The sequence below is a fragment of the Sphaerodactylus townsendi genome, linkage group LG05, assembly GCF_021028975.2.
Source record: "Sphaerodactylus townsendi isolate TG3544 linkage group LG05, MPM_Stown_v2.3, whole genome shotgun sequence".
NCBI lineage: Eukaryota > Metazoa > Chordata > Lepidosauria > Squamata > Sphaerodactylidae > Sphaerodactylus > Sphaerodactylus townsendi.
This window is the reverse complement of record NC_059429.1, coordinates 61,081,850-61,098,714: the sequence shown is the minus strand read 5'-3', so window position 1 is coordinate 61,098,714 and position 16,865 is coordinate 61,081,850. Positions and strand designations below refer to the sequence as shown.

At 42.1% G+C, this 16,865-nt stretch overlaps 1 protein-coding gene across 8 annotated transcripts in view; it reads left to right on the top strand.

Annotated features, from left to right (window-relative positions):
* PATJ (PATJ crumbs cell polarity complex component) overlaps nt 1-16,865 on the top strand; it is a 211,710-nt gene that overhangs the window by 120,531 nt on the left and 74,314 nt on the right. For all 8 annotated transcript variants that reach the window (XM_048496111.1, XM_048496109.1, XM_048496108.1 and 5 more), the window contains one exon: nt 11,985-12,181. In XM_048496111.1, coding sequence (XP_048352068.1) covers nt 11,985-12,181 — 197 coding nt within the window. The remainder of the gene's footprint in view (nt 1-11,984; nt 12,182-16,865) is intronic.

Genomic DNA, 16,865 nt, shown 5'->3' with positions numbered 1-16,865 from the left:
GTGGATTTAAAGGGAGAATCTGGACTCCCTAGATTAAAAAACATTGAAAGTATTGTCGAAGGCTTTCACAGATGGATTCAACTGGTTGTTGTGGGCTTTTTGGCCGTGTGGCCGTGTTCTGGTAGATCTTGTTCCTAATGTTTCGCCTGCATCTGAGGCTGGCATCTTCAGAGGTGTATCACAGAGAGAAGTCTATAATAAGAGAAGTCTGGACACAGTGTATAACAGACTTCTCTCTGTGATACACCTCTGAAGATGCCAGCCACAGATGCTGGTGAAATATTAGGAACAAGATCTACCAGACCACGATCACGCAACCTGGAAAACACACAACAACCAACATTGAAAATGATGCTGTATTTTGGGGGGGGGGGATCCTCCCTGAAACAGCATCACTTTCAATGTTGTTTAAACTAGAGAGCCCAGATTCTCCCTTTAAGGTGGATTTAAAAGAAGAATCTGGGCTCTTTAGTCCAAACAACATTAAAAGTTATGCTATTTCAGGGTGGATTCCCCCACCCCCTCAAACAGCATCACTTTCAATGTTGTTTCAACCAGGGAGTCCAGATTTGTGAGCTGGGGCATGTGTTCAGATTTGTGAGTTGGGGCATGTTCTATAATGTGATTGTGACTTTGAGATGACATGGTGCAAAAAAAATTGTTCTTTGGTCGTAGTGGGGGAGGGCGGCCTTTGGTGGTGGGGAGGCCGTCCATAAGAGGGGCGCAAAACTCAGAATTTGCGACGGGCTCCATTTTCCCTAGCCACACCTCTGCCCTACTTTGCCAAGGAAGCTTATTGGGTGACCGTGGACCAGTCACACATTCTCAGCCTAATCTAGTCAATGGGTTGTGAGGTAAAACTGAGGAGAAGAGAATGATCTAAACCAGTTTGGAATCCCAGTGGATAGATTGGCTGGGTAATGAATAAAGTGAATATATCTGGTAATGCTTGTCAGAGCACATAGATTGTCAATAACTGTATCCTCTTCAAGTCCTTTACTACCCCGTATATACCGGCGTATAAGATGACTGGGGGTATAAGATGACCCCCCCACTTTTCCAGTTAAAATATAGAGTACCACCTGCTCAGTACCACCCACTCAGTACCTGGCGTATAAGACGACCCCAGACTTTACAGATGATTTCCCAGGGTTCAAAAGTAGTCTTATACGCCAGTATATACAGTAATACTCTGAGCTAGATGTGTACATGTTCCTTGTTCCTTGGAGGACAAAAAACAGCAGTAAGCCCTTCAGCATCTATCTGATTGTGTGAAATCGTACAACTCTGATATCTGTATTGCAGACATCTTTCACATATTTATTTGGGAGTAAGCTCTGATGAAGGCTGTTGGTCTTCTATATATCTGCTAGCGTCACCATTAACCGAGCAAAAATTACAACTCAGAGCCCTAAAACACAGGATTTGTTTAACAATGATAAGGCTGTAAAATATTGTTCATTTAGTTTTATCCCACATTTTTCAGTCAAGGTGTGTGCCATATGAGGAAAGCAGTCTACAGATAAACCCTTGTAATACACAGAAAATATTGTAGTAGAACATAAACCTTGTTTTGTTCCCTTTTCCTTTTCCAGGCTTCTTCTTTGGAAACATAGAAAACAATGAGGTGTTAATGTACTGGGGGGAGGGGGTTAAACCGTTCTGTTCATATTTATTTTTACATGTACTTATAGTTTTAAAATTTGATGTTTCTGACTAAACGCCTTTCAGGAAATGCATCAAATGCCAGAAATCTATTTTGTTGGATGTAAAATGGCTCCATGGAGCTCTAAGAAAAAGACTAGACATCTTGTTGAAAATGTAATAACATCAAAATTACAGTTGTTTTGCACAAAGTATCTGGTAATGAAAGCAGATAATGGAATTGTTTACAAAAACAGATGCTAACTGGCTTCCCATTGGTAAAGCCCAGCACTGAAAAATTACATTATCTGGATGAGGGAGGAAGGTGGGATTGAAAAATAACTGAAATATATCTATTTAGTCAATAAGCACTTGTACAAAATGATGAATTGACATTCATGTGAAGATGCAAAAATCTGTTAAATACTGAATTGTTAGACAAAGTAAATTGGAAAGCCCACCTGTGGACATTAGTATGTAGGCATCTAAAGCCCTGTACCTTTGGATTCATTTGACTCTCAGGTGGCCTTCTGCTGTTCGGTGTCTTTTATTTAAACCCCTGAGAATGTAATTTTCTTCCCCTTGTGATTTCACGTTAAAGCTCTCCTGGTTTCTGCCAAACACATTCTTCCTCAACCTTGATAGGTGAATATTGCGTGCTAGTAGGCCATCTTTCAGAAAACCTAGCCCATGATGCCAGAATCCAAATGGCTCTTGCCAGCACCACCAACACAACCAGTCATTCACCTCCATTTTCTTTTGTTCCCATTGTGTTTCCCTTCCTCTGATGGAAAAATCAAACACCACCTGGACCCACATTCTCTTCATCTTCCTCCCATAAATTCATAGTCATAATGCTTTAATGGTGTTCATAGCATTTTGTTCTTCCCACATAGACCATGTAATGAGTCTTTAGGTTTGATCAACTTGATCAAATGGGTATTGGTCTGTAGGTTTGATCAGTTTTCGTATTTGGCTGCACTATCTTTAATCTTTGCCCCTGACAAAGATCACTGTTACCCAAAATGCTGGGGTCTGCCTTTTCTAGAGTGGGGAATTGGTGAAGGGCAGATCTTGCTTAACAAGAGGTGGACAAGCTCAGAATCTTGGTTGCCAAAGTTTATGGAGAGTTGCCTTTGTAAGAAATCCACAGGAGAACTTGATAAAAGTCTATCAGGTTTTATTAAAAAAGAAATACTAAAAATACAAGCACACAATAATCAAAGCAACAGAACACCCACACAGCCCTAGGATATATGTAGAATTGAGTGGATACGTTTGGAAGAGTGGAGGGATTTGTGGGGGGATGGGTTATATTACCTTGTCTAGAAGCAGAATCATCTGATGAACAGAGCTTAGTGATCCCGCTAAGTTCTGATAGAAGAAACAACACATTGAGGACAATATCAACAGACAGAGAGGTGTCCAGAAGATATTGAACACTGAATGTTTGGCAAGGGGCTACTTATAGGGATAAATGAGCCCTCAGGGTTATGCAGAGCGACGCTTAATCTCCCAAGACAAAGGGAAGCCTTGCCTTTCTGGGGGAAGACAAGAGAGAATTGATCAACTTGATTGGAGATGCTCAAGTTGATGGGTGAAGTACTTAAAATTAATGTTTGGACACTTGCTGCTAATGTGCTAAGCCAGGAACTGTTTAAAGGTGACAGGGAGTTAACCCAACCACCACTGAAAAACAAAGGGAATGTAAATAAGGTGGTCTTTTTAAAAAGTTTGTCAGAGGGAAAAATTAAAGTGTTGTGCTGTCAGAAACACTTGGAGCAATCACATTAGCATTCTCTTTGAATTAACAAGGTATATAGTCCAGGGCTGGATGTTTTCTGACAGAGGGTATTGTTTTTTCTTTAATTCCTCTAGGAAGAGAAAGGCAGGTTATTTTGCAAGGAAGATATGGACAAGGACAAATCCAGACAAGATTTCTCTCATTGTGGGTATACTAGCCAGTGCAGAGAATGCACCCCACAGGATGGGTAGAGACACTGTTATTTTCGAAACAGAGCCCCTCCACCCACCCATGGGTCAGCCTGATCACAATACTTTCCTTTTCCTTCCAGTGTTATTTCTTCATATTTCCATGCCCACCACACTGTCTTTCTTGTTCTTGTGGCTCTTCCTCTGTTTCTGTCTGTGTCACCACCACAAGGGCCTGGAATTGATTATTGAGTTCCAGTGGCACTGATTGCTGTCTCACTCAACACCTCCCAGTTCATGCTGTAGTGCTCAGAGGAGTCTCATTAGGGAAGCCAACCACTCTGTGGTCCCTTTGACTGGTCTTCCATGTCTATGCAGGGTCTCATAGCTTCATGTTTTAATGAAATCAAAGTAATTGCCGGATAAAATCGTCTGTGGTGAAGCATAAATTCAGAATTGGAATGAGAAAAGGGGGATGAGCTGATGATGAATTAGGAAGAATAACTGTCCCACTGAGGCACCACTCAGAAAAGACTTCTGGAAATACAAACATCAAGGGACATAGTATAAACTGTCCTATTTCCTTATCAATAGCATAGAGTGCTGTTTTGTTGTTGTTTTAGATAAAGCCTCCCACCAAATTTGGGCTCCATAACCACACTAGTGAAGTACAAAAATCAGAATTAAGAGATGTCACATTCATAGCTTGAATTATGAGTTTCATCCTTTGTACACTTGAACATTTCCCTTTCTTTATGAAAGCATCACTTTGTAAAGAGATTCCATTTCGGCACCTTTTGGGCTCAGGCACTACATAAAATGTTTTGTGCTGGATTATTTAAATAGAATTAGACTGAAATTGGAATGTGTATTCATATAGCTTGCTTGGTCCTATCCCAATGAGCAGGGTGCCAAGTAGCAGCTTCTCCTGCCTTTACATTTGCTCATTCCATATTCATTGCTATTTTCTGAGTTCAGATTAAAATGCTACTACCTGCATTCTCCAGCAGTAAATTCTTGAATTGTTGCGTAAATGGCAAACTTTATCCTCTGTGCCTGCTACCTTTCACCCAATGAAATGAAGTAAGATGACTTGAAAAAACTCTACAATACGATAACGGAGTGGGAGAGGTTGCCTCTTTCACTGTGATCCCATTCCCTGAAATAAAAAGAAAGGACAGTTAAGCTACCTTTGTCTGGCTTCTCCTGAGTACAAATATCTAGCAGCAAGTTATTGCTGCTTTCTCAAAACCATTCTTAGATTTCATATAAAATTTGTTTTATGCCATTTGTAAAATGTGTACCATAACCACAAAAGTTTTCTGGATTAAGTCAAATTCAAACAGAAAGACTGTTGAAACATAACCAATTGTCCGGGGTACAGACCTGGATGAGGGGAGCACTTAATGTTCCACAATACAGCCCACCTTCTTCCAAAAGGAAACTGGACAATTTAAGAATAAATCAGATACTTCCCTAAATAGGGTAGAAATTCCCTCAGTTTGCTGGTACATTGTCTAAATGACAGCATCTATCGTTACCTCTGGGTACATTTCCATAGTCATCAGGTGATGGTCATGTGAGTTGACTCCTTACATGTATGAAATCAGCAGTCACAAATAAAATACAAATTCCTATCATATCTAGAGAATTTTGGGATCAGTTGCAAAATACTGAGTTGCAAAATTCTGATATGTGTATTTGTGAATCTGCTATGATGTAACAAGATTAAAGAATTGCTTGTGAAGGCTTGTGTTTGATGAGGATCTCTCCAAAGTACTTCCTTTCAGTGATGAAAGTTGTTAAGATATATTTCAGGATTTTCCTTATCGGAGAACATTCTTAGATTGTATCAAAATAACCCTGATCCAGCACAAACAGATATCATGGGCAGGCTTCATTTAAGGATTTGGCAGATCACCATTTTTCTTTTTGTATCTTTTTGGGAAATGAGGGCAAATAGCATATACTGCATGGAATTTGCTTATCGGGACACCTATCTGGCATCAAGATTTTTCAACAAATGAAAGTGAAAATTTTCACTTACTGTAACACAGTGATGGGAAAAGGAAAATATGGGAAAAGAAAAAAGTATTGCAATATGAATAAAAAAACTATTGAAGGAAAAACATAAAGATAGTAGTCTTGTTTTTCAGATATTAAAAATGAATGCAAGATTATTGTCTTAGAGGTGCAATAGTAGGACTCCAAGGAGACACACAATCCTAATAGCACCTTTTGGAGTATTTTGTTTATTTACAAACTGCAAAATGGTGCAAGCACAGAGGCAAGTTGTAACTTATGACTAGTTTTGTCATAGACCAAAAAAGTATCAATTAAGAAGATTGTTCTATTCAGTATACTAGCTAGTGTTAATTTGTTTTACAAGATCATAAATGCAGATCCACTTTTATAATTTTTAAAATGTATTATTACTTTTATTGCTATCATGGTTAACTTTCTTTTCTTGTAATTTTTTGTTGATAAAATTAAAAATGTTTTTTTTAAATGTCGTCATGAGAATGACAGTGTCATATTCCACATGCAACTGCAAGGGTACCAGACAGGGACTAGAACAGTGGTGGCATGCTGGCAGAGGCTGATGGGAATTATAGTCCATGAACATCTGGAGTGCCATAGGTTCGCCACCAGTGGACTAGAAGAGCTGTGTTTCTATGTTTTGAGAGCTGAGCATGTGTGAAATGGAAATGTGTGGTATAACATTGTATTGATTGCAGAGCTGATTTCTTGATTCCATGAAACAAGCTTCCTCACATTTTTCACTATAAAAAGAAAAGTCCCATTCTGAAGAGCAGTCTCCCAGCACACTTCCTATGCAAGTTGTACTGTAAACAAAAAGTAAGAAGAAATTGGTGAATGACATTCTCACACTATGTAAAACTTGATTAATGTCTTTTAGTTGCCTTCACTTTCTTTCCAAGAGTTCAATTCCTGCTGGCTCTCATTGCTCAGGCATTTAATTTTTATTCATTCATTCAGGAGAGTGAGCTCTGAGGAAGAAAGGGCTGTCTTTTGCTTGTCCAGTTTCATACCTGCAAGTCTAATAAATTTAAACTCATCATCTTATTTCCTAATTGTACAATGTATGAGAAGGCCAGATTTATCTCATCTGATCTCAGAAACTAAGCAGGGTCAACCCTGGTTAGTACTTGGGCGGGAGACTACCAAGGAAGTCCTGTACTGCCATGCAGAAAGAAGGAATTGACTGTTGCCTTGAAAACTCTTCAGGACTGTCGTAAGTCGGCTGCAACTTGGCAGCACTTTCCACCACCACCACATTTCAAAATAATCGTATTGACTCTTGTGAAAGTTATTCTGAACTAGGATACTAAAGTAGTCAAGTAGGAAGTGTGAACCTAGAAGTCCCTTTTAAAATCTTTCCAATAGGTGTCCTTATTGGGCAAGCCACTGTCAGGTTTACCCCTGGGACTTGGGTGTACCCCACCCTTTTAAGTGGCATACATCCATTGAGCCTAATGGAGAGCTTTTCTGCAGTGGGAATGTTTTGCTTTGTATTTTGCCTCCCTGTGCCACCAAAAACCCTCTGGAGGCCATGAGGCAGTGCTGCAGCCATACCTGCTCCAACCATTGAGAACTCTAGATTGGGCTATACGTCTGGCAAGATGGCCCAATGTGGGATGGAAATGAATGGGTTATTCTAATATAAACTCAAGGTATCCCAAATCCCAGATGCTGTAAATTGCTTTCTGGAGTCCTAGTAAGGTTTGCGGTTTCTGTCATGTTCATAACAGTTCCTGTACAAGATTATGGGAACAGTAACTGAAAGAATGTATATGAACTAAATTATGTTAGGTAAAGGCTTATGCTTACATTTACTATTAATCTGTTGGTACAAGTGACGACTTTTCTTTTGTATAGCAGGCACTCACATACACACCCCTCTTTCCTGATGGGATATGGAATACATGTGCTGAAATACAGCAATATGTGTGTGTATTGTGTGTGCCTGAGAGAGAATGGTAGAGCCGAGCTCCTGAGGAGGGGAGGGGCAGACAGCCTTCGTAGACTTTTCATGTGTTTTTCATGCGTTTTGTTGGTGGGGTCCGGAGCTCCCTTCAGCTGCCTCTGGCTTCCAACCCTCGGCAGCAAGGGCTGGAGACAGAGCTGGCTGTCATAGGAAGAGGACTATCCAGAGGATCTGCAAACCGTTGCCTTCAAGGAAAGAGTGAAGATTCTCTCCCAGCACCGTTTACCAAAAGCGTTCAAGAAGCAATTGACAACTATACATTTGTTTCTGTTTCATCATTGTCGTCTAGTGGACAAACAACGCCCACAGACTTGAATTGTTCCTGGTCAGGGATACAGAATTATACTACTGGCCCTTCTACTGAAAGAAGCTCGGTTTATTCCTGGAGGGATGATGAATTTGATAAAGCTAACACACAAAGAGTGCACCAATTGTTTTGGGATGTGGTAAAAGTGACTTGTGTTTCTTGCAGGCCTCCCAAACGAACCAGGGCACAATGCATTCTGATCACAGAAACACACTCATATACAAAATTCACAGTTGGTGTAGAAATATATAAGGGGGACTTGGATCCTAAGCCTTGCTTTTTCTTGTGTGGCACCCTGTCTACTGTGAGGGCAGAACTTCCTTTGAAGTAGAACATCTTCCTTTGGCATTAGATTATTCTTGGCTCATGAAAAGATAGTGGTCTTGTGAGAGCAGAATTCTTAGCATTTGAGGAATGTGGAAGACTGACGGCCCAATCCAGGGGAGGAGGAGTTGTGGAGGCGGCAGGACCCTATGCTGGCAGATTTGCCTTCCCCAGGGTACTTACCCTGGTGGAGGGGCATATCCACTGGCAGGCAGCTGCTGTGCGCCTGCACAATGGCCAGACACTTCAGCACTTCAGCACCAGTTCTGCCAGTATAGTGAGGGCATTCCAAAGGTGGGGTTAGGGGTGGAGCCAATCATAGTTGACTTTCATCCCAGCTTTGCCTCCCAGAATGCTGACATTTGGAGCATGGACTTGCGCACCATTTTGTGTAGTGTAAGCCTACTGAGCCCAGTGAAAGACTTCTCAGAAGTGAGGAGGTTTGTTTTGTATTTCACCTTCCCGCACTGCTGAAAAGCCCTCTGGAGACGATGGGGCAGTACTATAGCAGCACCATCCCTGGCTACCCCAGAGCTCTGGATTGGGCTGTAACCCTGAGACAAAAAAGGGTGCAGTACAAATGGAAGCAAGGCTTATTTATGCCACACATCATCTTAGTCTAAGGATGTAAATTATTCTTTTTTAAAAACCAGAGACTTCATGAAAACTGATCAATGAATGTAGCCTTGACTTGTTAGACTTTCAGTGTCTTGTGTTATATCGACAATATCTGTTTTCTTTTTCTCTTTTAATTTGATAGGTTCTCCACTTTCCCCAGCAACTCTGCCTACTGTTGCCATAGAAACATTCACTATTCACAGTTAACATTGTACATCTATCACAATTTCCCAGGGTAATGGTAATTCCTACAGCCGTGCCTGCATAGTGCGTGGTTCTGTATTTATGTTGTCATTTCATTCTTTTTAATAGGTTAATTTCTTTCACCTGGTCTGGTTTACGAATTTTTCTTTCAAGTGATAATTTGAATACAGTTCTGATTGCCTTTTTTTAAAAAAATCCCTGCTGGTATGTGGGCGCTGGTTTTAGAAAGTGTGGTTGAACTTGTCATGGTTGAAGTAGTATTAGTTGAAGTCACAGTCTTAATTGGGATCTTTTACATGAAACTAGTTTGCTTTGTTTTAAGCTCATTTTATTTTGCTACCTGATGTCTAATTATGTAAAGAAAAGAATAATGATTTCATTATGCATGCTAAGTGATGTGCCTATGTATAGCATGTTTGCTTTTGTTGCCATGTTATCAATAGTGACCCATACCAAGCAATATATATGAAAGAAAGCTAAATATATTTATTTAAATATTACAGACTCAGTAAGATATCAATTTTCGATTTGTAACTCTTTCAGGGACTTCCTTGTCAGAAGGGGGGGCTTTTCTTTGGGAAATGGTGATATTTCTATCTATCTATCTATCTATCTATCTATCTATCTATCTATCTATCTATCTATCTATCTATCTATCTATCTATCTATCTATCTATCTATCTATCTATCTATCTATCTATCTATCTATCTATCTATCTATCTATCTATCTATTTATTTATTTCTATTCCACCCTTCCCCTCTCAGGCTACAAACAACAATTTCATACAAAAATAAATGCAATAAAATTTAAAGCCTAAAACCATACTTTGCATCTACAATTTCATCGATGGCGATAAAATATTGAGATTTCACTAATTAGTCAAAAAAATCAGAGAAAAGGGGGAGAGGAAAGGAAGGCCAAAGATTTTAACTGTTGTTGCCTCGACTGTGTGCGTGGTGAAATAGCTCTGTCCAATAGGCCCCGCAGAACTGCACCAGATCCCTCAGAGCCCTGATCTCACTGAACAGAGCAGTCCACCTAGTCAGGGCCAGGGCTAAAAAAACCCTGACCCTGATCAAAGCAAGCTGGACTTCCCTTGGGCCAGGGGCCACAAGTAAGTTCTTCCACAGTGAGTTCAGCAGCCTTTGGGGGACATAACAGGAGAGATGTAAGTACTGTTTAGGACTTTATGTCAGTACTAAAACCTTGAACTTGACCCGGTGCTCCACCTGGAGCCAGTGCAGCTGGCAGAGCACAGGCTGGATATGTGTCTGACACGAAGTTCCAGTAAGGACCCTGACTATTGCATTCAAGACCAACTGGAATTTCTGGAGCAAGCCCAAGGGTAGCCCTGCATGAAATGGGTATAAGATGAATTCATAAAATTATAACTGTCCTAGATTCTTTTGCCCAGAGATCCCCACCCCCACCCTCCTCCATGAGGACACAACAGTGTTGGTTTATCTAGCTAATTTAAACAGCTGATCTACATCATAATATTAAATTTTCTTAATGTGTTTAAAGGGACAGAATTCACTAAGCAGCCTGTTAATGGCTGCCTTGGTGGGCTGCTCCACCTTGACTCTGCACTTAGCCAGTGATTCCTTACTTACACTCACTTACACATGCAATGTGCCTGAAGGTCCTAAGCCTCATTCCCCTTCCCCAGTGCACCTTAAGAACACTTAAGAACACCAGCCAGTCTGGGAGAAACCTAAAAGCTTCCTGCTTGGCCCTTTATAAACAACTGGCTAATATCTGGACATCCCATGAGCCACTGGTTTGAGTCAACAGCATTCAGAAAATTCCTGTTTGGGAGGGGCATAGCCTATTAAAGTAGCTACTGACCATTTGTCAGAAGGGGCCAGGACAAATATATTTATGCCTGCCAATGCCATAAATGCTTCCTTTAGGCTGGAAACAGCATTGCACTAGGCATCCTGATTCACTGCTGAGCTTTGACTGTGCCCCCTGCACAATCAGGAATTTATTGCATCCAAAAACTTATGTTTGTTTACAATGGGCATAGACATAGCTTGTGTACTGTTTGTGAGCTTCCCTCCCCTATTTGTACATGATTCCCCATCCCACTTGAGAAGCTTTGATTCAAACTCCAGTGCAGGAATGGAAACAGTGACTGGAGAGGGTTTTAGTGGGAACAACTGTGAGGGTTTTTACTTTGTGAGAAAGTACAACACTTAATAAAACCTAAAATGTTATTTGAAGTAGTGTATCACGTATCTTTGGAAAGATGAACACTAAGTCTCCCACACGTGCATCCATCACAGGATAATCTCCAAATAACTGAGTGTCCAGAGAATAATTTAGAAACTGGCCTAAAAGTGATTGGCCTGTATGGCCCCTTCTAGCTCTATCATTCTATATGTGCACTCTCATCTTCTTAAAGTATAGTGTGGAAATATACTTCACCTTTCCCTGCCTTGATCATTGAAATAATATTCTCCACACTCGAGAACCCAGTTGATCAGAGGTAACAAAGGCTAGAAATGTATTTATTTCTCTTTCCTCACTGAATCTGGTTGTCAGTGACTTTAGTGATGGTCTGGATGCTCTTCATACAGCCTTGACAGGACATAGCAAAGTATCAATGCTGATGCACATTAAACCAATTTATGGACTGCCAATAGTAAGTATAGGTTGGCAAAAAATATAAGCAAATTCACTGCTTGTCATGAACTGCCAGAGGGTGACTTTACACCACTGGGCAGGCTGTGCTGATCCTGCCGCACAGTAGAGCACAAGGGACATTGGCGGTCAGTATCAGTGGGTGAATGCACACAGTGAGAATATGAGCTCCCATGCAATTATTTGTTTGTCTCTTCTTTGCCAAACCCAAAATGCAAGAATCAATCACAGCCCACTGGTATGTTGCGCTGAGAGTAACCCCCTAACAATATATGCTATTGATTTGTTTTATTTGCAGAGAAAATCAGACAAAGATATGCCGAACTGCCAGGGGAGTTGCACATTATTGAGCTTGAGAAGGATAAGAATGGTCTTGGACTCAGCCTTGCTGGCAACAAGGACAGATCTCGCATGAGCATCTTTGTTGTGGGCATCAGTCCAGATAGCCCTGCAGGGAAAGATGGAAGAATGTTCATTGGAGACGAACTGTTAGAGGTAATGTTTCTTTTTCATTTTGAATGCTTTGACTTGTAGTGGTAGAGAAGATCAAGAATCAAATACAAAATAATGCTCTGAATCTCTGGATAAGGCAAATATGCCAACAGGCAACCCTTTTGCTGTCCAGTAGTTTGAAGTTCTCTTTACTTCCTTCCAAAAGCAAACTTCACTGTCAAATTCCTTTGGGGCAGTGGAAGAGAGAGGAAGACATAAACTTTCAAAGTGAGTGTCAGTCAGTAAAGCAGAAAAACAGGCTCCTCCATAATCAAGGAATGGGTTGAGGACACTCCAGATACGTAAAAAAATTACTTTGTAAATTGAAAAAAAACAAACCGACAGCACCTAACCTGATGAATACTGAGCCAGTCCCATAAATTACAGGAGTCAAATCACTGAGTAATATCTGACAGGGGGTGGACCTCTACATAAGAACATAAGAACAAGCCAGCTGGATCAGACCAAAGTCCATCTAGTCCAGCTCTCTGCTACTCGCAGTGGCCCACCAGGTGCCTTTGGGAGCTCACATGTAGGATGTGAACGCAATGGCCTTCTGCTGCTGTTGCTCCCGATCACCTGGTCTGTTAAGGCATTTGCAATCTCAGATCAAGGAGGATCAAGATTGGTAGCCATAAATCGACTTCTCCTCCATAAATCTGTCCAAGCCCCTTTTAAAGCTATCCAGGTTAGTGGCCATCACCACCTCCTGTGGTAGCATATTCCAAACACCAATCACACGTTGCGTGAAGAAGTGTTTCCTTTTATTAGTTCTAATTCTTCCCCCCAGCATTTTCAATGGATGCCCCCTGGTTCTAGTATTGTGAGAAAGAGAGAAAGAGAGATAGAGATACATGATAGACACTGTCTTCAGAGCAGGTGTTAGTACTAGAACCTGTCCCTTTACAAATGGAACAGTGTTCCATCAAAGTATAAACTTGTGATCTGTGAATATAAGGAGGATATTTTCTTGTTTGCACTTGGGTCCATTCTGCACAGCACAAATAAGACACCCTGAGATGGGGGGAAAAAGGTGTCTTGGGGAGGAACTCCACACAGCATTTTCACCGTCCTCAGGATGCCTTGTTTCAGCTCAAGCCACCTTTTTTTGAAATCACTAAAATGTGGACTTTTTTTCTAAAGTCATCTGCAAGTCATCTCCTGATAACTGTGCAGAGCTCAGGAGCTGAGGACTTGCCTGATGAGCTATCTTTGAAGCTGAAATTGTATCTGTGAAGCTTCAAAGTCAGCTCATCGAAAATTAAAAAAGGGGAAACTATATATTACCAGAATCAGCAGGACAAGCAGAGTACAACCACGTACTCTTGTAGGCTGAAAAGGTGCCCAGGAGCCTGCACAGCACATGTCCAGGGTAACAATCACTAACTAGCTGCACACATGGAGAACCCCTGCAGCACAAAATGTCGGGCACCAGCAGCAGAGGAAACTGACAAGAGGCTTTAATGTTTGGGGGCGGGGGAGAGACTCTTTCTCCTCTGACATCTTTTTTATCTGTGCTGTCTGAACAAAACATTAGGAGACACCTTTTTTAAAGATGTCCCCAGTACATCATATTTGTGCTGTTCGTGATGGACCAGTTGTTGTTGGCCGACTGAAGGATACTAGATCACTAGATACTTTATTTACAGTCAGTGGCCAATAATAGCAAATAATGGTGACAACTGACATAAAAAGTAATAAAACAGAAATAATCATATCTATGTCTTTATAGTCATAAATTAACTAAAATCAGTGAATACAATTGATTAAAATCTTAAAATCACAAAATTTACAATTCGATCCCAACAACAGCATGAAGGAAAGGGCAAATGAAGGGGGTGAAGAAGGAGTATTTCTCATCCTCTCTCGCATCTGCTACCTCCCACCCGGCCCAATTGTTTCGGATTATTCGGTCTCTTACCTCCTTATCGGAGGGTTCTACAAATTCTCAATTGGCTATTGGCTGTGAGGCATTTATGAGCTTTTTTGCGGATAAGGTTGCGTCACTCCGCCCAAACCTTCCATCCACGCTTGATACAATTAGTGAACTGGAGGCTCCGTGGCCATCTTCAGGTCCATGTTTGGACCAGTTTTCCCTGCTCGCTGAGTCTGATGTTGACAGGGTCCTGGCTGCTGTTAGACCTACTACCTGTCCTCTGGATCTGTGCCCCTCCTGGCTTATTAAAGCATGTTGGGAGGAGCTACGACCCCACCTGTTGAACATGATCAATTGCTCCCTTGAGCAAGGAGTATTTCCGGGTGGGTTGAAGGAGGCGGTGGTCCACTCACTCTTGAAAAGACCACCCTTAGATCCTGGCAATCTGGCCAATTGCCGCCCAGTTTCGAATCTCTCGTTTCTGGGGAAGGTAATTGAGAGAGTGGTGTTGGAGCAGCTTCAGGGCTTTCTGGAAGACACATCAGCATTCGATCCCTTCCAGTCCGGCTTCCGTGCTGGGCAAGGGACGAAGACTGTCCTCATCACCGTCACAGATATGCTCCACATGCAACTTGACCGTGGCGGATTGGTGCTGTTGGTATTATTAGACCTTACCACAGCGTTTAATGTGGTTGATCATGACCTTTTGGTCCACCGCCTGGCCGTTTCCAGGGTCCAGGGCATTGTCCTTCAATGGATTGCCTCGTCCCTCCAGGGTAGGGGTCAGCAAGTGTGGCGTGGGGACCAGGCTTCCCAAGGTGCCTGCTGGATTGCGGTGTGCCCCAGGGGGCCTTGTTGTCCCCGCTTTTATTTAACATCTACATGCGACCCCTTGCTCAGTTGGTGTGGAGCTTTGGGCTGGTTTGCCATCAATATGCCAATGACACCCAGCTCATTCTGATGATGGAGGGGGGGCGGCCTCGGCCTGCGGCTCTACAGCATTGTTTGGAGGTGGTCGCTGGTTGGTTGAAGCAGAGCAGGTTAAAACTAAATCCATCAAAGACGGAGGTCCTCTGGCTGGGCCGTGGTGGGGGACATGGGGTTTTTCAGCCGCCGGTATTGGAAGGGGTATCTCTCACCCCTACTTCCCTGGCCCGCAGCCTGGGGGTCCGCCTGGACTCTTCCCTCTCTATGGAGAGCCAGGTGGCCCATGTTACCCAGGTTGCCTTTTACCATCTCCGCCAGGCCCGACAGCTGGTCCCCTACCTCTCCCAGGCCGACCTAGCCACTGTGATCCATGCAACGGTCACCTCTAGGCTGGACTCTTGTAACTCGCTCTACGCGGGCCTTCCCTTGTGGCTGATACGGAAACTGAAACTGGTCCACAATGCGGCGGCACGGCTGTTTGTGGGTGGTTCCTTTCGAGAACATATCACCCCTGTGTTGCGTCGCCTACACTGGCTTCCAGTGGAATTCCGGATCACTTTCAAGGTGCTGGTGCTGGTGTTAACTTTTAAGGCTCTTCGCGGCTTGGGATCCTCATATCTTCGCGACCGTCTCACCCCATATGTCTCGGGTAGGCCTCTCCAATCAGCTGAGGCCAATCTACTGGTGGTCCCCGGCCCTTCAATGATGCAGCTGGCCTCTTCCCGGGCCAGGGCATTTACGGCACTGACCCCTGCCTAGTGGAACACCCTTCCATCAGATGTACGGGCCCTGTGGGACCTTGGTAAATTCCGCAGGGCTTGTAAAACGGTTTTGTTCCACCATGCTTTTGGCGAGGCCAGCCGCGGATTCCCCCTCCAGGATGCCCCTGTGTTGCATGCTGTTCCGCTCTTGGCACGCCCAATATAATATCTAAAGTGCACTGCTGCCCCGCCTGGCCTTAGGACCAAGCGTCACACTTTTATAATGTATTTTATAATCCTGTCTGATGCTGCTAGGTTTTAAGAAATCTGTAAATTGTTTTAACTTATTTAATGTATTTAATGGTGTGTAATGTAATGGCCTATTGTGTATAATATTGTTTTGGCCTTCTGTACACCACCCAGAGCCCTTTGGGGGTGGGCGTTTAAAATCCAAGATATAAATAATAAATAAATAATAAATAAATAAATAAATAGATAGATAAATAAATAAATAAATAAATAAATAAATAAATAAATAAATAAATAAAATAAAGCTGCCCCTTCCCAAATGCTATTTCCCCAATATTGTAAACAACTATATTTAAAAAAGGAAAATACAGGTGATCCTGATCTCATGGATTTTTGATACCGTATATACTCGTGTATAAGTCGACCCGCATATAAGTCGAGGCACCCAATTTTACCACAAAAAACTGGGAAAACTTATTGACTCGCGTATAAGTCGAAGGTGGAAAATGCAGCAGCTGCTGGTCAATTTCAAAAATAAAAATAGATACCAATAAAATTACATCAATTGAGGTATCAGTAGGTTAAATGTTTTTGAATATTTATTTCAAAGAAAAACAATAAACTGGCTCTGTAAGTGGAAAAGAGGGTCAACAAGAACAATATGGTCTCAACAATAACTTTACAAAAATCTTAGCTCAACCAGCAACCAAGCTAAAACACAAGAGTTAAAATCCTTCAAAACTGGCTTCCTCATCATCATCTGTATGTCCAAATGAAACCCAACTTAGATTTTAAGAGGGATATTATCAGAAATGGAAAATCTACTATTAGCTTCCATTGTAAACAATGGGGGATGGGGCATCCCCTTTGGGGGTCAATAACTTTTGGATCCCCTGACCCAAACTTCACCAAACCTGGCTGGTATCATAGAGAG